The sequence below is a fragment of the Microcebus murinus genome, chromosome 7, assembly GCF_040939455.1.
Source record: "Microcebus murinus isolate Inina chromosome 7, M.murinus_Inina_mat1.0, whole genome shotgun sequence".
NCBI lineage: Eukaryota > Metazoa > Chordata > Mammalia > Primates > Cheirogaleidae > Microcebus > Microcebus murinus.
Window position 1 is genome coordinate 42896617 of NC_134110.1, and position 24318 is coordinate 42920934.

The 24318-nt window shown below is 34.8% G+C and overlaps 1 protein-coding gene across 2 annotated transcripts in view; it reads left to right on the forward strand.

The window, feature by feature from the left end:
• The window catches only part of ATAD2 (ATPase family AAA domain containing 2), a 70197-nt gene that overhangs the window by 10604 nt on the left and 35275 nt on the right, over positions 1-24318 (forward strand). For both annotated transcript variants that reach the window (XM_012743334.2, XM_012743333.3), the window contains exons 2-12: positions 53-201; positions 5355-5404; positions 6192-6357; positions 6683-6785; positions 7039-7126; positions 7975-8202; positions 8803-8920; positions 14308-14415; positions 20085-20193; positions 20439-20554; positions 21977-22151. In XM_012743334.2, coding sequence (XP_012598788.1) covers positions 53-201; positions 5355-5404; positions 6192-6357; positions 6683-6785; positions 7039-7126; positions 7975-8202; positions 8803-8920; positions 14308-14415; positions 20085-20193; positions 20439-20554; positions 21977-22151 — 1410 coding nt within the window. The remainder of the gene's footprint in view (positions 1-52; positions 202-5354; positions 5405-6191; positions 6358-6682; positions 6786-7038; positions 7127-7974; positions 8203-8802; positions 8921-14307; positions 14416-20084; positions 20194-20438; positions 20555-21976; positions 22152-24318) is intronic.

Sequence of the window (24318 nt, forward strand, 5' to 3'; positions counted from 1 at the left end):
TTTTGACTAAAAAACTTAGAAACTTAGATGGCTTTCTTAATTTTTCTTAAAGGATGGGTCTTCAGTTAAGGAAGTTGAAACCTACCACCGGACACGTGCTTTAAGGTCTTTGAGAAAAAATGCACAGAATTCTTCAGATTCTAGTTTTGATAAGAATATGGAAGTAATGGAGAATCATGCTAATGGCAGGCATTTTACAAGGTAATGCAAGATGCTTGAACACTAATTCAAAATAGTTTTGAAGCAATAATTTAGGATTTGCATTTAATTTTTAAAGTGTATTTTTGACTGGTTATCAAGATTCTAGGGTTGTAAAATGTATTTTATTTGAAGTGAAATTGCTACAAATGAATATTGTTAAATTAAAAATTGATTTGTACACATTCAGGTTTTTTTTTAATGCCTTTCATCATCATTCCCAACAGCTTTGCTTTTATTTTCTTGTTCAGAAATATTATTTGTGCTATACATGAGTGTAACTGGCAAGGTTGGTTGATGAAGGATAGGTTCTCTTAAGTATTTGAGTATCTAAAGAGACTTTATGTGACTGTAACTAGCTCGTGATGTGATTCTGCTTCAAAGTCTACACAAAGCCTTTGTTTAAAATTGTAGTTCATTTCTGATTGCTTGCTATAAAGTTTTTTGTCAATTTTGAATCATGAGTTTCTGTGTGTTTCAAAAGCAGTCTTCACAAAGAAGGGAGAACATGTGTTTTTTTGTTTTGGTTTTCTTTTTCATCTAAGGGAACTAGACACTTTATACATATTAAATTTCTTTTCTCAAGAACCTTGAAGTAGGTGGTATGAATCCTATTTTAATACTCCAGCAATCAATTTCAGTGGATTAGGAAGTTTGGGTAAGTTCATGGAACTTTGTTTGGTTCAGGGCAGATTTAAATCTGAGTTAAATTAGCTTAAAACCTTTGCTTTCCCCAATTCAGTGGGCCTAAAATAAATGGGGGAAAGCCTCAATTAGAGTAAAATTTGTCTGATGAAATAATTGGTTTTACAGTTCTTCTCATAGATACATTATTTGTAGTGTGTACAACCCTCCTACTCTTAAATAGAATTATTATTTTTTTTTATTTTTTATTTTTTTTTTTGAGACAGAGTCTCACTTATGTTGCCTGGGCTGGAGTGCTGTGGCATCAGCCTCGCTCACAGCAACCTCAGACTCCTAGGCTCAGGCAATCCTTCTACCTCAGCCTCCTGAGTAGCTGGGACCACTGGCATGTGCCACCATGCCCGGCTAATTTTTTCAATGTATTTTTAGCTGTCCAAATAATTTCTTTCTATGTTTAGTAGAGACGGTGTCGCTCTTGCTCAGGCTGGTCTTGAACTCCTGAGCTCAAACGATGCACCTGCCTTGACCTCCCAGAGTTAAATAGAATTTTGATTCTTATTTTGTATACCATATTTTCTAGATAAGTGAGATTATGCTATTTAAAGTTTCTGAGCTTTAAAAATTTTCTTCAGTTAATCAGTCTTTTATCATATATTTTAAAATTTGCATTTTATTTCATCCATTATTTAGGGAGTGTTTACTACCGTATTTCATGCAATCCTCTATTGTCAGCAGTTGAAATACATGACATTGTTTTATGAGACACTAAAAAAAAACCACTGACAGTGAACTGACATGCCATCAATTGTAAGACACATTCCAATTTCAGAAATGTTAAAATGGGGGAAAATTTACAACTTTTAGAATCAAGAAGTACAATATAAGCTAACCCAGTATTTCTGAAATTTAAAGTCTTCAGTTTTTTTCTTGGAGGGTGAGGGAATGATCTATGAATTTTCTGTGAGAAGTTTTAAATTATCTTTTATTATCTGAAAACATTCTGATTCATGTAAATTGCTACCTTACAGAGAATTGCCCTAAAATTTCAGGCCGTACATTTGTGTTTACAATTGAATAGGCATCAAGTAGTACTGCTCTAATTATCTCAGGTTAATGAGATAATAAGAACAGAATCTGAGCTTATGTACATGATGTGTATACTTCCAAAAGAAGGCCACATGATGTCATATGACATGGGGGATGAGTTAAGTCATCATGATACACAACAGTACATAAGAAACATGATACATAACATGCCAAAGTCGAGAGAAACTACTAGCAGTCAATACCACAATCACTTGCCAAATGACTATTTCATTTTAGCAAAACCTCATATTATGTTAATATTTTGGTTGGTAGTCAGTTGTATAGTTTTATTTGTATAAAACTTATAAATGAACTTAATCTAGTTTGACTTTACATAGTCATACAAAAAATTTAATGTTGGATGTCTTCAGTTTTTATCTTTAAAAGGATCTGTACATTTTTTAAGTTTGTGAAACATTATGCTGGGCTTTATGCTAGAAAGGTATTAAAGGATTATATTAAAATGGATGCTTTTTGATCTGGATTTAGAGGTGAATGATTTGATATTTTTAATTAGATTCCTTCTAAAGTATGTTTAATTCCTATCTTTTAAATTAATTTTTTTTTTTTTTTTTTTTTGAGACAGAGTCCCGCTTTGCTGCCTAGGTTAGCATAACTGCCATGGCGTCAGTCTAGCTCACAGCAACCTCAAACTCCTGGGCTCAAGCAATCCTACTGCCTTAGCCTCCCAAGTGGCTGGGACTACAGGCATGCACCACCATGCCCGGCTAATTTTTTCTATATATATTAGTTGGCCAATTAATTTCTTTCTATTTATAGTTGAGTCGGGATCTTGCTTTTGCTCAGGCTGGTTTCAAACTCCTGACCTCAAGCAATCTGCCCGCCTTGGCCTCCCAGAGTGCTAGGATTATAGGTGTCAGCCACTGCACCTGGCCTAATTTTTTCTTAATAACAGCTTTATTGCTATATACATCATATAAAATTCATAATTTTAAAGCATGCAATTCAATGGCTTTAGTATATTCATACTATTGAGCAACCATCACTATTTTCTAATTTCAGAACATTTTCATCACCCCCAAAATAAACCCTGTGCCCATTAGCTCTCCGTCCTCCCCTTGGGAAGCACTAATCTTTCTGTCTGTATGGCTTTGACCATTCTAGACATGTCATGTAAATGGAATCATACAATATATGGCCTTTTGTATCTGGCTTCTTTCATTTGGTATAATGTTTTCAAGGTTCATTTATATTGTGATACCTATTAGTATTTAGTTCTTTTTATTGTCGAATGAGATTACACTGTATGGATATACCATGTTTTGTTTATTCTTTCATTAGTTGGTGGGCATTTGGAGTGTTCCCACTTTTTGGCTATTATGAATAATGATATGAATGTAGGTGTACAAATTTTTATGTGGATGTAGGTTTTCAGTTCTTTTGGGTATTTACCTAGTAGTGGAATTATTGGGTCAAATACTAACACTGACATTTTGAGGACCTGCCAAACTGTTTCCCAAAGCAGCTACACCATTTACATTCTCACCAGAAATGCATGAGAGTTCCAGTTTCTCCATATCCTTGCCAGCACTTATCATAATCTGTCATTTTGGTGTTAGCCATATTAATGGGTGCAAAGTATCTCATTTGGTTCTGATTTGCCTTTGCCTGATGGCTAATAATGTTGAGTATTGTTTTATGTGCTTATTGGCCATTTGTCTTCTATGGAAAATAGTTCCAATATTAAAATCCTCTCCCTGTATTCAAGTCGTTACTACAAATACTGTTTGTTATTTTACATAGTGGTAACATCAGTATCTTTTTGTGTAAGGCTTTTATAAAATGGCCTATGATATTTTTTGAGTTCTGCTTTATGTACTTTTCCTGTTTCTTACCCTTTTCACTATTATCCATATGCCTGGGTGCAGTAATCTCTTTACTTCCTTCCTGTTCTATTTTACCATTTGTTTTCAATCTGTTTGGGGCTCAAAGACCAGAGGATCAAGAACGTTAGAAAAATACAGAAAGATTTGAGTGACTGTGCCATAAGGGCAGGATCTATATACTTCTTGGATCCTAGTTCTTAACTAGGGTCCAGAGATTACGGGTGATTTTTCAAGGGGTGCACGAAACCTCTGAAGTAATGTTTAAACATGTGTAAAGTATATGCAATTTTCTAGGGAGAAAAGGGCATAGCTTTCATCAGATTCACAAAGTCCAGCTGCTTGTTTTTGTAATGGCTTCATTGGAACACAGTGATGCCCATTCATTGTGTCTTTGTATGGCTGCTTTCACCGTACTATGTCAGGTAGTTGTGGCAGATTGTGTGGCTCAGAAGCCTAAAAAAATTATCTAACAATTTAAGAAAAGTGTACCAAGTATAAAAGTGCTTCCCTTCCCCTGCAGGCAAAAAGGAAAAAAGGAAAAGAAAAATACTGCTTTAATCTAAGAGGGGCCTAGTTTATAAAATGCATAGATCTATATGGCATGGTGGGAGGGGCTTCTTGATGAGAAAAGTTGTGAGCCTATGAATGAACTAAGCCTTGACCTGTAGATGGATTGCTCAAAGGTTTTTATTTTCTTACTGGTTTGTACTTTATGTTCCAAGAGAGATAAGGAATTCATGATGGCTTACATCGTTAGGAGAATATGAGAATATCTTATCCTCTGGATAAGATGGTTTTATTTTCTTTGAAATTCCACATATAAACCAGGCTACTTGCAAATAGTTTGATAGATATAGGCTGATTAATAGATATAGCCTGTCCAAGTATGGAAAATTGAGTCACTAAAAATAAATTAATGAGACATACTGTTTTGTTTGTTCAGTGGATTTTTTGGAAAAAATGGTGAAGGGAGTATTTTATTTTAAAGCTTGGAAAGTATTCTTTCCAATTCAGTAGATTCTGTCTGTCAGTTTGTAGGTAGAATATCTGATTCACAAATGGGACTGTTTCTACATGTGAATAATAATAATAATGCATGTCATATAAAGATTGTAGTCAAGTTGCTCTTAAAAGGCGATTATCACTAAGGGACATGAGATCTGATTACAATTAACAAATTCCTCAAGGATATGGGACTGTTGTATTGTTATGGGGTTAAATTCATCTTGTTTTTGCTCAATGTTTACTTAGTTCAACTATACTTAAGAAATTAAGTCCTTGGCCTTTATTTCAAGTAAGATACTTAGATTTGATTAATTGTGTTTAGCTAGGAGTTAATGCATATATCACTTAACTGCAAAACAGTGTTCTTAGACTCCGTTTAGCCATAATTTATGTAAGCATAGATATTCTCAAGCTTTGTTTTTGTTTTTTTTCCAGTGTTTTTAGGTTTTTGGGTATCTGAGTATTTACTCTCCAGGCTGATTTAACGTTTTTTCATGGTTATAGTATTATGAAATGTAGGTTTTAAAGTTATGTCAATTATTTTAAATTATTTCATGTATTTTCTTCATATAGGCAGTTGGCCAGACAGCAGGCTGATAAAAAAAAAGAAGAGTGCAAAGAAGGTATGTAGTGTTAAAGGCATTTCAAATTTTTAAAACAGGGTAACTGATATTTTGTTTTCATGTTTATTGAGGTACATACAATAAACTGTACCTATTTAAAATGTAGAATTTCTTAGGTTTTAATATCAGTATATGCTGCAAAATCATTACCCTCAAAAGTTTCCTCAAGCCCCTTTATAATTCCTCCTAGCTCTTCTAGCTCTTCTCCTTGCTGTACAACTCATCCCATCCCCCACTCCTGACTCCTGAGAAAACAAATTGTTTCATTGAAACACAGCCATGCCTATTTATTTTGGAATCTGATTTCTGTCACCATAGGCTAGTTTGTATTATCTAGACTTTTATATAAATGGAATCATGTAGTATGCATTCTTTTTTGTCTGGCTGCTTTCAGGATAATTATTACGAGTATAACCCATGCCATTGCTTTTATTGCTGAATAATATTCTATTATATAGATATACCACAATTTGTTTTTCTCTTCTTCTTTTGATGGATTTGGGTTGTTTCTAGTTTGGGGCTATCACAAAGCTGCTTTGAACATTTGTGTATCAGTCTTTTTATTGCATATCTTTCCTCTTCTCTTGGGAGTGGAAGGGCTAGATCATATGGTAGGTATATGTCATAATTTTATTTTTGTTTTCTAATGTTTTTAGGAAAGCTAAGTTTAAGACACTATAATTTTGTTATGTGAAAGTGTAGCTTTTCAATTGTTCATTTTAGAATTATTTCATAAACACTGTTATTTCACATTTTTCTATTTATTTTTATGTATGTACCTATGAAGACAAAGTGATTCCAGTTACTCGATCATTGAGGACTAGAAACATTGTTCAAACTACAGGCCACTTACTTGAAGAGAATGGTGATGTTGAAGTGCGCCGCAGTTGTAGGATTAGAAGTCGTTATAATACTGTGAACCAGTCTGTGTTATTTGACAAACTTATAACAAAGTAAGTAAAAATGCCTTAGATCAGAATGATTCATCTGGCCAAAACTTTTTTGTTGGGGAGGGATCATGAATTTTGACCAGCCTAAATATTTAATGCATTTAGTTTATATAAAGCATAAAGGAAAATGATTATTTGAGGTCTTTGTAATAATTCTATGTGTTTAAATTCTTGGAAAGAAATTTTAAAATATTTTTACACAAGTAAATAAATGCTGCTTATAGAAATATTTTAAACTCTAACACTGAAATATTATAATAGAAGACAATTAAGTTTTTAAAAATCTCTTTTACAATTTTAGTATATATTTATATCAATTTTTTTTAAGCACTGCTGAAGCTGTACTTCAAAAAATGGATGACATGAAGAAAATGCGTAGACAGCGAATGAGAGAACTTGAAGACTTGGGAGTGTTTAATGAAACAGAAGAAGTAAATATATTTTTCTATTAAGGGGATGGTTTAATAAACTTCAGTTTAATCTTTTTCTATGGTGCCTAATTCATTTTTGGTTAAATTATTCATCACTTTGTCCAGCATTTCTTTGATCAGTCACTAGTTATTGCTAGAGTTGTAAGAGTTTACAGCTGTAAATATCTTCATTTTAAGCAAGATTGGAGGAGCCTATTAAATATTTTAATGAATAGATACTAAATGTTAATGACTTTTATTTAAACATTTTTAGGGCAATCTTAATATGTACACAAGAGGAAAACAAAAAGGTATTCAAAGAACTGATGAAGAAACAACTGATAATCAAGAAGGCAGTGTGGGTTAGTCTTTTCTCTTGTTCTGTCTTCTGGGTTTAAGAACTTTATTTAGCAGGAAATAGCCTTTTTATTTAGAAGTTGTGACATTTATGGTAGTTTGTAACAGATCAGATGATTGTTAATTAAAAGAAAAAAGTGGGGGCAGAGAAGAGCTTAAAAGGATGGTTATGTTTTGTTTTGGTAAAGTAACAAATCAATTCTAAAGCAAATAACATTGGCTTGCTTTTATGTATATTTACTACAGATGACATATCATTTATCCCTCTATTTTAGTTAAAAGATGATTAAAGCTAAGTTTTATTATTCCATTTAAGACTTACTAACAAAATCAATTTTTCTTGAGTGAAAAACAGTTTTCTGAAATGTATTTTAAATATTTTGGTGAGGGTATTTTACCATTATCATCAGTAGATTGAGTTATGTGGCATGTAACTAGATGACAGCCAGAGGGCTGGATGGAAAGTCAAACTTAAGTTTAAAAGACAGAAGCTAAGTAAGAAGATTTTAAAATTTGTCTACTTGTCACATTAACTTGGAAACTTAAGTGTAATCATCGTATTAATGAAATTCTCAGGAACACTATAAACTTTAGTTTGGTACTTGCTAACTGTAGCCTTCAAACTTGTTTTTCTACTTCCTTTTTTTCCTTCTTCTAGTTTTTATTTCTATAATTTTTTACCTCGTTTTAAAAAATCTTTAATGTTGCAAAATAATTATAAGTTCTTTCTATGAATAATCTAAGAGTAGATAAATTTAAAAGGGAGAGAGGATCTCTTCTTTCCCACCTCCCCCATGTTAAAGGTTGTTAACATTTTGCTGAGTAAACTTCTGGAAGTATTTCTTAATTGTAGAATCATCTGAAGAAGGTGAAGACCAAGAAGATGAAGATGATGGTGAAGATGAAGATGATGGTGAAGATGAAGATGATGATGGTGAAGATGAAGACGATGATGAAGAAGATGATGATGATGATGACGACGATGAAGACGACGATGATGAAGATGGAGAAGAAGATAATCAGAAACGCTATTATCTCAGACAAAGAAAGGCTACTGTTTACTATCAGGCTCCATTGGAAAGTAAGTGCTATCCATATTTTTTCCAGAAGAAAATATAATTACATTAGCTTTATCTTTATTGTCCTTCCTGTTATTTAGTTTTTTTGTATTTTTCATGTTTTCATTGTGCTGAATATTCATGACTGTTGTCTTAACCTATCCTATAGCTGTAAGAAATAATTTCTCCAAAGAAAGTTAAATGTTATCCTTGAGCAAAACAAACAATTGGGCTATTTGGAAACTTTCTGTCTTTTAGATAGATTATACAGCTTTCTATTTTGTCAGTTTGTGTAGATAGGACTGCTTTTGATTTATGTTAACATTATATTTTAATACTTGTGAGCATTCATATGCAGGGCTGATAATTACCTGTTATGCATCTGTACAATCACAATGGTTGTTTATGGCCAGCATGTATTTTGGTTGGTTGGTGTCTGTGTTATGTATATTTTCAATAGCAACCCTTCAGACATAAATTATTTAAAACAAGAACAGCAAAATATTCTATAGTAGATATTTACTAGTACTTTCATGGAAGGCAGCACCTTTGTAAGTATTTAGATGAAGAGCAAAATTATCTTCATACATATTTCTGTATCTCATATATATTTCTATTTTTAGAACCTCGTCACCAGAGAAAACGCAACATATTTTATAGTGGCCCAGCTTCTCCTGCAAGACCAAGATACAGATTATCTTCTGCAGGACCAAGAAGTCCCTACTGTAAACGAATGAACAGGTTTGGTTCTGAAATAGTGATTGATTTATGACAACATAATTGTAGGGCAGGAATCTAGAATCTTGGGATCGTGTGTATTAGGATAGAATTCTACAATTGTATATTTGGGAGCGCTTACCTGTATGCCTCTAGTACTCTAATCCCCAGTACCACTGACTAGTTTTTGCTTTTGCTTCCACTAATAGGAACTGTTAGTAACTACTTTGGTAAGGTAGTTTATTCCATTGTTCCACACTTTAATAATAGAGCTATCGTTGATTCAGTGTTTACTGTATTCCTGGCTCTATGCAAAGCATTTCACATAATTTCATTTAATCTTCACATTAAGTTAAAGTTTAGTCTTTTCTTCACATACTGACACAGATGCATTTTCCTACCTTGTCACATGTTCCAAGTTCTAAGCTTTTAGAGCTCTCATGACATTGGCCATCCTTTTCTGTATCTATTTTATAATTTTTTTCTCTTAAATTGTAGAAAACACTAATTTTCTTTGACTATTCAAATTATTTTGAACAGTTCTTGTAAGTCTCCCTTATAGCAGCATACTGCATACTATCATCATGTTTTGGTCATGGAAGGCAGCACCTTTGTAAGTGCTAATGATTAATCTCTTTTCAGAAAAATAAGAAAAGTACTTGTGTCCGTGAGTCTTTTAATTTCATTTCAGAATCAAAAGTATACATTCTAGATTTCTTGTTCCATCATCCCTTGTCACATGACCAGGGCCCAGAAGGATAATCAGAAAGATAAACTCAGGGCTTCCCAATATTAATTACACTTGAATGGAGGCTACATTGTCAATATTGTTGTAGGTCCCTTAGAATATTGTTAAAGACCTCTATTTTGATAGTGAAATGGTACAATTTTCAGAAAAGGAGAGGAAAAAAGTATAGTGTGTCTCAACAGTTACCTACCAATGTATCTTGGAGAGGGTAAGATTTTTTTTTCTCTCCTTTGGTGTTCTTAAGTTTTCATGTTTGGTTCATAGTGTCTGGTCATTCCCTATGGAAACTGTCTCACATTGTGCAGGATTCCTTCCCTCACCCCTACCCCTGCCCCCATTTAACTTATGTTTGAATGCTGTAATGTGTCAAGCACAGTGGATATAAAAATGACTAAGATGGGATTCCTGCCCTTGAATTTCATAGACTAATGGAGATTCTGACACTTTTTAAAAATTTGTTGTTTTTGTTTGTTTTTTGAGAGAGAGTCTTGCTCTGTTGCCCAGGCTATTGCTCAGTGGCTTGATCATAGTTTACTATAACCTCAAACTCCTGGGCTCAAGTGATCCTCCTGGCTCAGCCTCCCAAAGTAACTGGAATTACAGGCATATGCCACCACACCCAGCTGATTTTTAAATTTTTTGTAGAGACAAGGTCTCGCTGTGTTACCCAGGCAAGTCTTGAACTCCTGGCCTCAAGCAGTCCTCCCTCCTTGGCCTCCCAAAGCAGTAGGATTGCAGACATGAGCCACTTCTGGCCCTGACAAGTTTAAATTGAAGTATGAACTAAGGGATTTAAGCTATCCTCTGAGTCACGTTATTTGACTCGCTGAACCTTCTTCTTGGTATTGGTTTTGATAACATATTTAAACTTTTTTTGTGTGGTTACTGCTTTATTGAAATACATTTTTGAGATACTTTCTGTCATAGGTTTGTCTATTCTGAATATTTCATAAAAGTAAAATCTTTTGTGACTGTTTTTCACTTAGTATAGCATTTTCAAGGTTCATCCATGTTTTACTAGGTATTAGTACTTCATTCTTTTTTATTGCCAAATAAGATTCCATTGTATGGCTATACCAGATTTTGTTTGTCCATTTATCAGTTGATGGATGTTTAGGTTGTTTCCGCTTTGGCTCTTATGAATAATGTTGCTATGAAAATTTGTGTACAAGTTTTTGTGTAGACATATATGTTTCCACTTCTTGGATATGTACCTAGGAATAGAATCATTGGGTCATATAACTAACTGTTTAATGTTTTGAGGAACTTCCAAATTGTTTTCCATAGTGGCTACTTCATTTTACGTTCCCATAAGCAGTTTACTAGAGTTCCAAATTCTCCGTATCCTTGCCAACACTTATTATTCTATGACTTTTTTAATGTAGTCCTTTATAAAGTTTGTTTTTTTTTTTAACTTTCATGCCAAGGTGGTATGAAGATCTCGTCCCTTCTAACATCCTTAACATAGTCATTTTGCTTATAGGCTTTTTACTTTTTCTTGAAGAGACCAGTTTTTGTTTATAGTTCATATAGTACTTCAACTACTGAGGCAAGAAGATAAAGCACATATCTAAAGAATTATTTTATTTTATTTTATTTTTTGAGACAGAGTCTCGCTTTGTTGCCCAGGCAGAGTGAGTGCCGTGGCTTCAGCCTAGCTCACAGCAACCTCAAACTCCTGGGCTCAAGTGATCCTTCTGCCTCAGCCTCCCGGATAGGTGGGCCCACAGGCATGCGCCACCATGCCCGACTAATTTTTTTCTATATATGTTAGTTGGCCAATTAATTTCTTTCTATTTATGGTAGAGACGGGGTCTCGCTCTTGCTCAGGCTGGTTTCAAATTCCTGACCTTGAGCAATCCACCCTCCTCGGCCTCCCAGAGTGCTAGGATTACAGGTGTGAGCCACTGCGCTCGGCCTAAAGAATTATTTGAACATTGTTCTTAGCATCTATGGCAAGTGATCAAGAAACCTCCAACAACAATGCAGGATCTTCCAAGTGTCTCTTGGCATACTTATCATAGTGGAACTTCAGGAATTCTGCTTATAAGCAGGATTCTCTTTCTTCTTTATGGTTGCTAACCTCCGGTAGTCTACGCTTTATTCTTTTACTCTAGACCACAGTTTTCACAACAAGCCTAGTCCCTTTGAACAACAAGGTAACTTAATAGCACAAGTGCTCTACCAATGTTTCAAAATACTCCTTATCTGTTGTCAAAGAACTAGAATTGGCAAAAAGCTGAAGCTCTCGTTAGGTTCAAAGTGCTGGTCCAGTGCTTGCTGGTGCTAAATTTTTCACTGGCTTTTAGTAAAATAGGGAGGACACATGAGTGAATGTGGATATGTATGTTAAGAATCTTTTAAAAAGTGAAATAATGGCCTTTCTCTAGTATAGAGCAATTCCTTCTCTAGTATAGAATGATTCCTAAGAACCTGGATCCATGACTAGGACTGTCTAGGTTCAGAGGTTAGCTCTTCCTTTATTAGTGACCTTTGGCAGGTTACCTAACCATTCTTTGCTTTGGTTTTTTGATTTGTAGAATGAAGATAATAGCACCTATCTCATACTTTTGTGAGAATTAGATGAGTTAATACATGTAAAGCATTTGAAAGTCTCTGGCCTATATTAAGTGTATATGTATTTGCTATTATAACTACATTTTGATGTTTAAAAATAATCTCTACTTGGAAACCTTATGTTAGTCCACAAGATTTTGTTACTGTTTGCTTATAACTTTACTGGTTTGTGAAATAAAAAACTGGAAATTACCAGTGTAGTAGGATATAGAATGTGGAATTTTTTTTTCAGTACTTTGAGTAACTGTTTTAGGAATTTTAGAATAAACAGTTACAGGTTTGAATTCTGACACCGTCAGTGAGTAATTCTGATATTTTGAGCAAGTTATTTAACCTGTGAGCCACATTGTCCTCAACTATAAAATGAGGTTACTAATAATGTACTTGTCCAAAGTTTTAATTAAGGTTAAATGACGTGTCAAACACCTGGTACACAAGGCAATCAATAAATGTTAATCCTTTTCTTGTGAAGTCAGTATTATGTGAGTACATAGTGAATTCACATATAATTATGTATATATACTGGTCTATAATATTAATGATAATGTTAAATAAGTTAGTCTTTCATATAAAATTACAGACTTGTACTAGATAGCTTTAGTTGCAGGCTGAGCACAAAAATAGTCTTGGGTGCATTTGGGTGGGTGGTTGGGTATAATATTATTTTCTCGTTTATTTCTGTTTCCACAGCCTCTTATCGAAAACCACTGGGGCATTTGTGTTTCAGAATCCATATTTTTTGGGTGGATTTACAAAGATAGCATGCAACATATGTAGTGCAGTAACATTAATAACTCTAGGGCTATTTGAGCCAGAATTGCAAAGTCAAATATATTTATAATTCTCTGGTGAAGCATATGAATAATCATAGTAAGTAGAACAAACAGGCTAAAAGTTGCCTTATGCCATTTCAGGTTATGTTGCTAAATGAAGAATGTAAAAACTTGTTTTCAGAGTTTTTAGATACGAGTTTCTAGACCTAGATTATGCAAGCAATATATTGTGAACCTTTTGTATTTTTGGAAATACCTATTTACCATGATTGCACTCTGACTCAGAAAAGTTATAGATCCTGAGCTAGTAGAATGATTAAAGGTTTTCCCATCCAGGTATTTTGTTTTTTATGTTAGTCTTTTGCAACTATCTAAAGGTAGAAATGATAAGAATTTTCTTTTATATATGTAGCACTTGACATCTTATTTAATATTAATACGACCAAGCAGCCTAAGAATTTGATAGTATTTCTTTTTTTGTCAGAAAACTCATGGGTTGGGTAACTCATCTACGTTTACAAAGCTGTTAAGTGGCAGAGTTGTGAATTTACAGCTGATGATAAAAGGCCATCTTATTCCTCACTATTTACTAGTATTTGTTTTTTTTTGAGACAGTCTCACTGTGTTGCCCCAGCTAGAGTGCCATGGCGTCAACCTAGCTCACAACGACCTCAAACTCCTGGGCTTATGCAATCCTTCCGTCTTGGCCTACCAGAGTGCTAGGATTATAGGCAGGCGTGAGGCACCACGATGGGCCTGCCACTATTTTTTAAGCTTTCTGGGCTACCCCACTTTTTTTTTTTTTTTTTTTTTTACATAAAAAATGCCCTTCTATTAAATTTATTTGAGATTTCAAAATAGGTGACTTCCTTTCAAATGTGAAATTATGTATAATACTGAAAATAGTTTTTTAAATTGCAGTCCCAAAGATTCTAGTATCCTCTTTATCCCACTTTCCTCATTGAGAATAATAACTGATTTATATCAGGACTAAGTCTTCACCCTGTCTAGACCATGTTCTTTCTTCGTGAATGTTTGATGGTCAGCTCTACTGTAGCCTCCTGTATTTTTTTCCTTTCCTCTCAGTTATTTAAGTCTTTTATTCACTTCAAAAGATGCAACCATTTTGTAGACAGTATACTTGGATTAGAAAATAAAATGATTCAACCAGCAAAGCTTCCTTCAGTGGTTCAGCAAATGTATTAATTTTATGATAAACATTTTTGGATCATTAGGTATTTCTGATACTTGTGTCTTACCATGGTCTTTTTTCCTGCCTTCCCTCATGATTTCAGTTTTTCTCTTTACTTTAGACGAAGGCATGCAATCCACAGTAGTGACTCTACTTCATCTTCCTCTTCTGAAGACGAACAACACTTTGAGAGGCGGAGAAAAAGGAGCCGTAATAGAGCTATCAATAGGTAAGTACCATATTGTTGTCTTTTTAAACTACCAGCTATCTTTTTTTTTTTTTAAACTACCAGCTATCTTTTTAAAAAAGTGGTGAGAAAACAGAATAATTTGGGAATAGTTATAGTCTGGCTGATTAAAAAGTTGCACAACAGGTTAATGTATAAACTAGAATAGTGTCTTGTTAAAAATATCTACAGTTGAAACAAAATAACAGTTTGGAACATATGGTTATGATCTCTTGCCAAACTATTATATAGTCAAAATGGGGCTTGGTGAACAGTGATTTGAAGAAATAACTAGTTTTTACATTCTTATTGTGGAACTCTTAAGAAAAATAGAAGGCTTAATTTGTTTCATAACTCCTTGCAGTATAAGTCCACATATACTAACCAACTTACTTGATTTTCATAATAATTATATGAAGGAGATAGAGCAAGGATTAATCTCACTGTGCAAATGTAGGTGGGTGAATGAAAATGCAGTGTTGGATTCTGGTAATAAAATATTTTTAGAGTAGAAATAATACTTGACAGGCCAGACTCGGTGGCTCAGGCCTGTAATCTGAGCACTCTGAGAGGCCGGGGCAAGAAGATCACTTGAGTTCAGGAGTTCAAGACCAACCTGAGCAAGAGTGAGACCCTATCTCTACTAAAAATAGAGAAAATTAGCTGGGCAACTAAAAACAGAAAAAATTAGTTGGACATGGTGATACACACCTACAGTCCCAGCTACTCTGGAGGCTGAGGCAGGAGGATCACTTGAGCCCAGGAGTTGGAGGTTGCTGTGAGCTAGGCTGATGCCATGGCACTCTAGCCCAAGAAACAATGCAAGGCTATCTCAAAAAAAAAAGTAATGGTTAACAAAGCAGTTGGAACATAATTGAAGGAACATGCAAACCAACCATTCTTTGTATTCTGAGGTCTATTCTTCTATCATGTTAGGTCTTTGAGATTTAAATTTTTGCATAAAATTATTAAAATTCTTTTTTTTCTTTCTCTAACACCTATAGTAGAAGCAATCTTATTAAAATCAATTTCACCTTTTTTCCTTAATGTGGCTAATGGAAAATTTAAAATTACATTTGGGTTTTGAATTTATGTCTGTTGGACAGCAATGAGTTAGAGGATCTAAAAGCTGTATACTGAGACTATTTAGATTTTTGTTTGCATTCATACATAAAAATGTGCATCTAATCTTGTATATTTTGCTTCATGCAGTTATATATTTTTTTCAAGAATTATTTAAGAAATACCCTTTAGGAAGCAACAATTGAAAACTTGTCCATCCATCTTAGATTTCACAGTATAAATTCCTTGTGGAGTTTGGGACTAGCAAGTACTATCTAGGGTGGTAAGCATTGTGTGCTTTTACTTGTGTTTAGTTGTAGCAATCATTCTTCGTGAAGGCATTCTGGTACAGATATCTTCCTCTAAGCAGTTTTCATCTTTCCATTTATAAAATGAGCAGGTTCTTCTAGGTATTTATTTTTTGCAACCTACTATAACTATTTTTGAAAGTAGTTAGGGAATTTGCTTAAGAGAGTTGATGTGGATCCATTTTTGCTGAGTTATATATATAATACATATTATATATATATGTATGTATGTATATAATTGTGTGTGTGTGTGTATAGCAGAGTTGTTACAGGTCTTGAAATGGACTGCTTGCATTTGATTCCTGGTCCTGCCATTTCACTAGTTGGGTGACCTTGGGGAAATCAGTTAACCTTTCTATGCCTTGGTTTTCTATTAAAATAGGGAAAATAATAATACCTGCCTCATAAGACTGTTGTGAGAATTTAATGGCTTAATACATGTAAAGCACCTAAAACTAAAGCAGAGTCTGGCAAATGGTAAATGCTCTATATATGTTACAAACAACTATTATAATGTATATTGATGCTGTCTGAATTCTCCATCATGAATTATTTTATGGTGCTTGTGATATCTTGCAAACTTGATATTTTTGTTTGATTGTGAATCTTTAATAATAAAGCATCAGATACAAATATTTTTAACACTTAAATTGTAGACGTGTATAGAAAATGAGGAAATTGAAATACCCAGATTGCTCCAGTTTAAATTTAAATTGTTTTTGTTTTTTTTTTCTTTATTTTTTAAAAATATGAGCCCACTTCTATGAATGTTTTTGTTTTTAATTCTTAAGAAAAATGTTCATATTCTAATGTGGAGTTTGGGGAAGAGGATGAGTTGATAGGTGTGTGTTTTGTTTCATTATTTTAGTAGATTTAGGGGGTGCAAGTTGAATTGTTACATATATTGTATTGCAGTGAAGTCTGGGCTTTTAGTGTATCCATCACTTGAATAGTGTACATTGTATCCCACTGGGTAATTTTTCATCCCTCAGTCCTTCTCAACCTCCTGTCTTTTGAGTCTCCAATGTCTATCATACAACCTATTGGTTGATGAGTGCATAGGTTGATTCCTTATCTTTGCAATTGTGAATTGTGCTGGGATAAACATATGAGTACAGTTTATCTTTTTTATATAATGATTTATTTTCCTTTGGATACATACCCAGTGGTGGGATTGCAGGATGGAATGGTAGATGTGTTTTTAGTTCTTTAGAAATCTCCTTGCTAATATCCATAGGGGTTGTACTAATTCTCACCAACAGCATATAAGTGTTCCCTTTTTACTGCATCCACACCGACATCTATTGTTTTTTGACTATTCACAATGGCCATTCTGACTGCAGTAAGGTAATATCTCATTGTGGTTTTAATTTTGCATTTCTCTGATGATTAGTCAGGTTGAGCATTATTTTATGTTTGCTGGACATTTGTATATCTTCTTTTAAAAAGTGCCTATTCATGTCATTTGCCCACTTTTTTTTTTTAATTTTTTTTAAGGCTGGTCACATGAGGCAGTGGGAGTGGAAAAGGAACAAAGGAATCTGTAACTGGTTGTGATCAATTAGTTGTAAATACCACTGCACTTGGAGCAACCTACCTACTTTTTAATGAGGTTTTTTTCCCTTGCTGAGTTGTTTGAATTCCTTGTGGATTCTGGATATTAGTCCTTTGTTGGACACATAGTTTGTGAGTATTTTCTTCCATCCTGTAGGTTGTCTATTTACTCTTTGATTATTTCTTTTGCTGTGCAGAAACTTTTTAGTTTAATTAAGTCCCTTGGCCGGGCACGGTGGCTCACGCCTATAATCCTAGCACTCTGGGAGGTGGGCAGATTGCTTGAGGTCAGGAGTTCGAAACCAACCTGAGCAAGAGCGAGACCCCGTCTCTACTATAAATAGAAAGAAATTAATTGGCCGACTAATATATATAGAAAAAATTAGCCAGGCATGGTGGCCCATGCCTGTAGTCCCAGCTACTCGGGAGGCTGAGGCAGTAGGATTGCTTGAGCCCAGGAGTTTGAGGTTGCTATGAGCTAGGCTGACACCACGGCACTCATTCTAGCCTGGGCAACAAAGTGAGACTGTCTCAAAAAAAAAAAAAAATTAAGTCCCATTTGTCTATTTTTGTTTTTGTTGCATTTGCTTTGGGGGGTCTTAGTCATAAATTCTTTACCTAGGCCAATGTCCAGAAGAGTTTTTGCTAGATTTTTGTCTAAGATTTTTATAGTTTTAGGTCTTAAATTTAAGCCTTTAATCCATTTTGTGCTAATTTTTGTATATGTTGAGAGATTGGGGTCCAGTTTTATTCTTCTGCGTATGGCTATTCAATTTTCCCAGGACCATTTATTGAACAGTGTGTCTTTTCCTCAGTATATGTTTTTGTCTGCTTTGTCAAAGATCAGTTGGTTGTAGGTATGTTGTTTTATTTCTGGGTTCCCTGTTCTGTTCCACTGATCTATCATGTGTTTCGGTTACTATAGCTTGGTAGTGTAATTTGAAATCAGGTAATGTGATGCCTCCAGTTTGGTTCTTTTTGCTTAGGATTGCTTTGGCTCTTTGGCCTCTTTTTTGGTTCTATATGAGTTTTAAATTTGTTTTTTCTAATCGTGTGAAAAATGACATTGGTATTTTGATAGGAATTGCATTGAATCTGTAGATTGCTTTGGGGGATACAGCCATTTTGACAATATTGATTCTTCTGATCTATAAGCAGTGGATGTTCTTCCATTTGTTTGTGTCATATATGATTTCTTTCATTAGTGATTTGTACCTTGCAGAGATCGTTCACCTCCATGGTTATATTTATTCTTAGGGTTCAGTGGTTGGTTTTTTTTTTTTTGTGGCTCTTATAAATGAGATTGAATTGTTGATTTTTTTTTTTTTTTTTTTTTGAGACAGAGTCTCGCTTTGTTGTCCAGGCTAGAGTGAGTGCCGTGGCGTCAGCCTAGCTCACAGCAACCTCAAACTCCTGGGCTCAAGCAATCCTGCTGCCTCAGCCTCCCAAGTAGCTGGGACTACAGGCATGCGCCACTATGCCCGGCTAATTTTATATATATATATCAGTTGGCCAATTAATTTCTTTCTATTTATAGTAGAGACGGGGTCTCGCTCTTGCTCAGGCTGGTTTTGAACTCCTGACCTTGAGCAATCCGCCCGCCTCGGCCTCCCAAGAGCTAGGATTACAGGCGTGAGCCACAGCGCCCGGCCTGAATTGTTGATTTTGTTTTAGCTTGGTCGTTGGTGATGTGTAGAAATGCTATTGACTTTTGGCTGTTGATTTTATAACCTGAGACTTGGCTGAATTCATTTATCAAATCTAGGAGTCTTTTGAAGGATTCCTTAGGGTTTTCTAAGTTTAAGACCATACTATAAGCAAACAAACAGTTTGACTTTTTGAACGCCCTTTCTTTATCTTGTCTGACTGTTCTGACTACGACTTCCAGTAGTATGTTGAATAAAAGTGGTGAAAGTGGGCATCCTTGTCTTATTCCAGTTCTTAGGGGGAATGATTTCAACTTTTCCCCATTCAGTATGATGTTGCCTGTGGGTTTGTCATATATTGCTTTTGTTATTTTCAGGTATGCTCCTTCTATGCCAAGTTTTTTTGGGGGGTTTTATTGTGAAGTGATGTTGGATTTTATTGAATGCTTTTTCTATATCTATTGAGATGATCACATGGTTTTTGTTTTTAATTCTCTTTATGTGGTGAATCACATTTCTTGGCTTGCGTTTGTTGAACCATCCTTGCATCCCCTGGGATGAAAACCCACTTGATTGAATTATCCTTTTGATGTGCTGTTAGATTTAGTTTGCTAGTATTAGTTGAGAACTTTTGTGCCTATGTTCATCAGAGAAACTGGTCTGTAGTTTTATTTTGCTGCATTCTTCTGGTTTTGGTATCAGGGTGATTCTGGCTTAGTAGAATGAATTAGGGAAGATTCCCTCCTCAATGCTTTGAAATAATTTCAGTAGGATTGGTACTAGTTCTTTGTACATGTGTTAGAATTTAGCTGTGAATCCAACTGCTTGTGACCTTTTTTGTTGCTGTTGGGAGATTCTTTTATTACTAATTTAATTTCACTACTCTTTTGGTTTATTCAGGAGCTCTATTTCTTCCTGGGTCAATCTCAGGGGTTGTATGTTTTCAGGAATTCATCCATTTCCTCTAGGATTTCTAGTTTATGAGCATATAGTTGTTCATACCAGTCTCTGATCTTTTGTATTTCTGTGGTATCAGTTGTAATGCCTCCTTTTCCATTTCTGATTGTGTTTATTTGGATTGGGGTGTGTGTGTTTTTAATAGGTGCCTTCCACTAAATTTTCGGAAAGATGAATTAAAAGGCATTTATAAAGATAGAATGAAAATCGGAGCAAGCCTTGCCGATGTTGATCCAATGCAACTAGATTCTTCAGTGAGTACTCTTGTTTCAAAATTTATGCTTGAATTATAATATTTTTCTTTGTTTTGGTTTAGTTTTAAAGTTAAAACAGAAACCAATGATTTTTTTTAAATCAGAAACTTAAATCTTTATAAATTTTTTTTTAATCTTCAGATCACAACTAAGATACTGTTACTCAGTTGACTGGGTTAGGTTTAGGCATGGGGTAACAATTTTGACTCTAAATCTAACAATGTCAACGTTCACTTCTATTACAGGTACGATTTGATAGTGTTGGTGGCCTGTCGAATCATATTGCAGCTCTAAAAGAAATGGTGGTGTTTCCATTACTTTATCCAGAAGTGTTCGAAAAATTCAAAATTCAACCCCCAAGGTAATTTAATTATACTTTTAATTTTAGCCAAATCTGTGCTATACTACTATTGCTTCTTCTAGTTCTCATACTTTATTAACTCGTTTTTTACACCCTAGTCCCTGGTTCCCTTTTTATATAACTGAATTGTAGCTTATTATTATAATAGAAATGCTATATAGTTTTTTTAATTTTTAAAATTTATTTTATTTCAATTGTTTTAGGAGTACAAGTGGTTTTCCCTTTTTTTATACAACTTTTCTCTCTGAATCAAGCAATATGGAAACAGCAATGTAAATAAACTTTTTAGCCAGGTGCAATGACTCACATGTGTAATCCTAGTGCTTTGGGAAGCCAAGGTAGGATGATCATTTGAGTCCAGGAGTTTAAGACTAACCTGGGCAGCATAGCAAGACTCCATCTCTACAAAAAATAAAAAAACTTACCTAAGCATAGGTGATGTGTGCCTATAGTCCTAGCTACTCAGAAGTCTGAGACAGGAGGATCTCTTGAACTCAGGAGTTGAGGCTACAGTGAGCTATGATCACACCACTGCAATCCAGCAAAACCCTGTCTCAAAAGCAAGCAAACAAATAAATACATCTTTAAAAATTAGTAAGCTTTTTTTCTTTTCCATTATAAAAGCAATGTACCATAAATCAATTATAGTTAAACACTGATGAATTTTAAGTTAAATTTTATAATTTAAAAAGTCAGAAAGGTATTAGTATTTTACAGGAAATGTTGTAAGTACCCAGTTAAAGTAATTTAGTGAATTTAAAAAGAAATAGCAGGCTGGGTGCGGTGGCTCATGTCTATAACCGTAGCACTTTGGGAGGCCCAGGTGGGAGTATTGCTTGAGGCGAGGAGTTTGTGTCCAGCCTAAGCAAGAGCGAGACCATGTCTCTACAAAAAATAGAAAGATTAACCAGGCATGGTAGCTAGTGCCTATAATCCTAGCTACTCAGGAGTCTGAAGCAGGGGGATCACTTGCACCCAGGAGTTTGAGATTGCAGTGAGGTATGATGACTCTACTGCACTCTAGCCTGGGTAACAGTGAGACCGTGTCTCCAAAAAAAAAAGCAAAGCAAAGAAACAACATACTCCTCAAATTTTCTCTCTACATTTTTTCTTCCTTAGAACATAAATTTTTCCCCCATAAAAGTTGAATTATATGATTACATATGCAAGTATAAGGTTATATAAGCATGATGAAAGAATAAAACGTGTTTCAAATAAAGGGTTCAATTTACGGTTTAAATATTTATTTTACAGTATCAATATTAACTGCAGTTTTAAGTTGTGCTTTGTGGTATGAAACTAGTATTTCAGTTGTCTTATTTTTTATTGACTAAGTCAATTCATGAAATTGGTTTCTAATTTTTGTTTAAATAGTCTACTTTTTACATGTAGTACTAAAATATTTAATGTATTATTTTACAGAGGTTGTTTGTTTTATGGTCCACCTGGAACTGGAAAAACTCTGGTTGCTAGAGCACTTGCCAATGAGTGCAGTCAAGGAGATAAAAGAGTAGCATTTTTCATGAGGAAAGGTGCTGATTGTCTGAGTAAATGGGTAGGGGAATCTGAAAGACAGCTACGATTGCTATTTGATCAGGTATGATATTAAAATTTACCTACATAGATAGTTCTATAATCAATGCAAGTTTAGGTTTATAAGAGTTAGATAAATCTTACATTAATCACTTTTTAAAGAAATAAAGAATTGGACCAACTATATAATCTTTCTAGATTATTATTTTCTTTTATACATATATCAACATAATACTGACTTACAATGAACAGTTTTATGGTAAGAAGAGAAAGCACTATTTGGATCTAAGTTCTTTGTAGTTGTAGGTCTCATACCTAGAGAGATTGGTAGTCTCATATTTAGAGAAATAGTAGTAGTGAATTATGTCTCAGTATGAGAGTTGAAGATTAGTTTTGCCCTAGAGTACCTCTCAGTGTCACATCCCAGATTGTATTGACAGCACATTGTGAGACAATATTAGGTTATTACATATAAAATGTTCAGTTTCCTTAAGTACTGTGACGATTGGTATCTCTGACATTTCACTTTGACACTTGTTTTATTTTTATTGTGAAAGGTACATCCTCATTCTTTCAAACACATGGCTTTGCTTGTGATTATATTTGAAAAATTTTTTAGAGTAATTTTTGTGAAACCACGAATAAGTCAAAAATTCCTGTTATTTTTTTAATATGACTTCTGTTGTGGAGCCAATGCAGCATAGACAGCTCGAAATATAAACAAAGTGTTTGGGAAGGATGTAGCTGATGAATGCACAGTACGTCAATGGTTAGAGAAGTTCTGTTCTAGTGATTTTAATCTTGAAAATGAGCCATCTGGGTGACCTCAGACTGAGGTGGACAGTGATGAGCTGAAAGCTGTAGTGGAAGCAAATCCATCTCAACGTACATGTGAATTATCAAGGTTTGACGTACTATTCCAACAATATTGGACCACCTGAAACAAATTGGCAAGGTAAAGAAGCTGAATAGACGGCGTGAATTAAACCAGCATCAGAAGAGAAACCCTCTTGAAGCTTGCCTTTCTTTGCTGTCACGACATAAAGGTGAACTGTTTCTACCCCATATTGTTACATGTGATGAAAAATGGATTCTTTTTGACAATTGCAAATGTTTGGCAGGATGGTTGGATAAAGATGAAGTGCCAAAACACAGTCCAAAACTGAATATTCATCAGAAAAAGCTAATGATGTCTGTTTGGTGGTCCAGCGCTGGCATTATCCACTACAGCTTCAGGAAACCTGGTCAGTGGATTACAGCGGATGTCTGCTGCAACCAATTAGATGAAATGATGAGGATGCTTGTGATTAAGCACCCAAGATTGGTCAATAGAGACAGGCAATCCTCTTGCCAGACAATGCTCAACTACGCGTGTTTGTGTGCTGTTTGTGTGTTGTGTGCAAACAACACTGCTCAGGCCGGGCGTGGTGGCTCACACCTGTAATCCTAGCACTCTGGGAGGCCGAGGTGGGCAGATTGCTTGAAGTCAGGAGTTCAAAACCAGCCTGAGCAAGAGCGAGACCCCCATCTCTACTATACATAGAAGGAAATTAATTGGCCAACTAATATATATAGAGAAAAAATTAGCCGGGCATGGTGGCGCATGCCTGTAGTCCCAGCTACTCGGGAGGCTGAGGCAGTAGGATTGCTTAAGCACAGGAGTTTGAGGTTGCTGTGAGCTAGGCTGACACCATGGCACTCACTCTAGCCTGGGCAACAAAGTGAGACTCTGTCTCAAAAAAAAAAGAAAAGAAAAGAAAACACTGCTCAAACTACAGTAGCAGGACTTGGAAACTCTGTCATCCATCATATTCACCAGACCTTGCACCAACTGACTGCCGCTTCTTCCAGGCTTTGAATACCTTTTGGAATTTCATCACCACTCACTCTCCAGGCTTCTTCACTACTGGCATCAACAAGCTACCATTGAGATGGCAAAACTGTATTGATAGTTTAGGTGCATACTTTGATTAATTGTACTGCTTCTTGCTTGAGATATAATACATTAAACTTTTGATTTGAAATCAGACATTTCATGTTTACTGACCTAATACATTATGATCTACTGAGATATTGCTGCAAATACTGTTTAGTCTCTTTTTGGAATTCTTTGAGATTCTATTTTTATTTTAGCTTTACTGAAATAGGTAAAAATTATGGCATTTTGCTAAATGTTTTCCCATCCTGATGTGGAAGAAGACTATGTCACTGTCTTCTATTCTTTGTCTTGT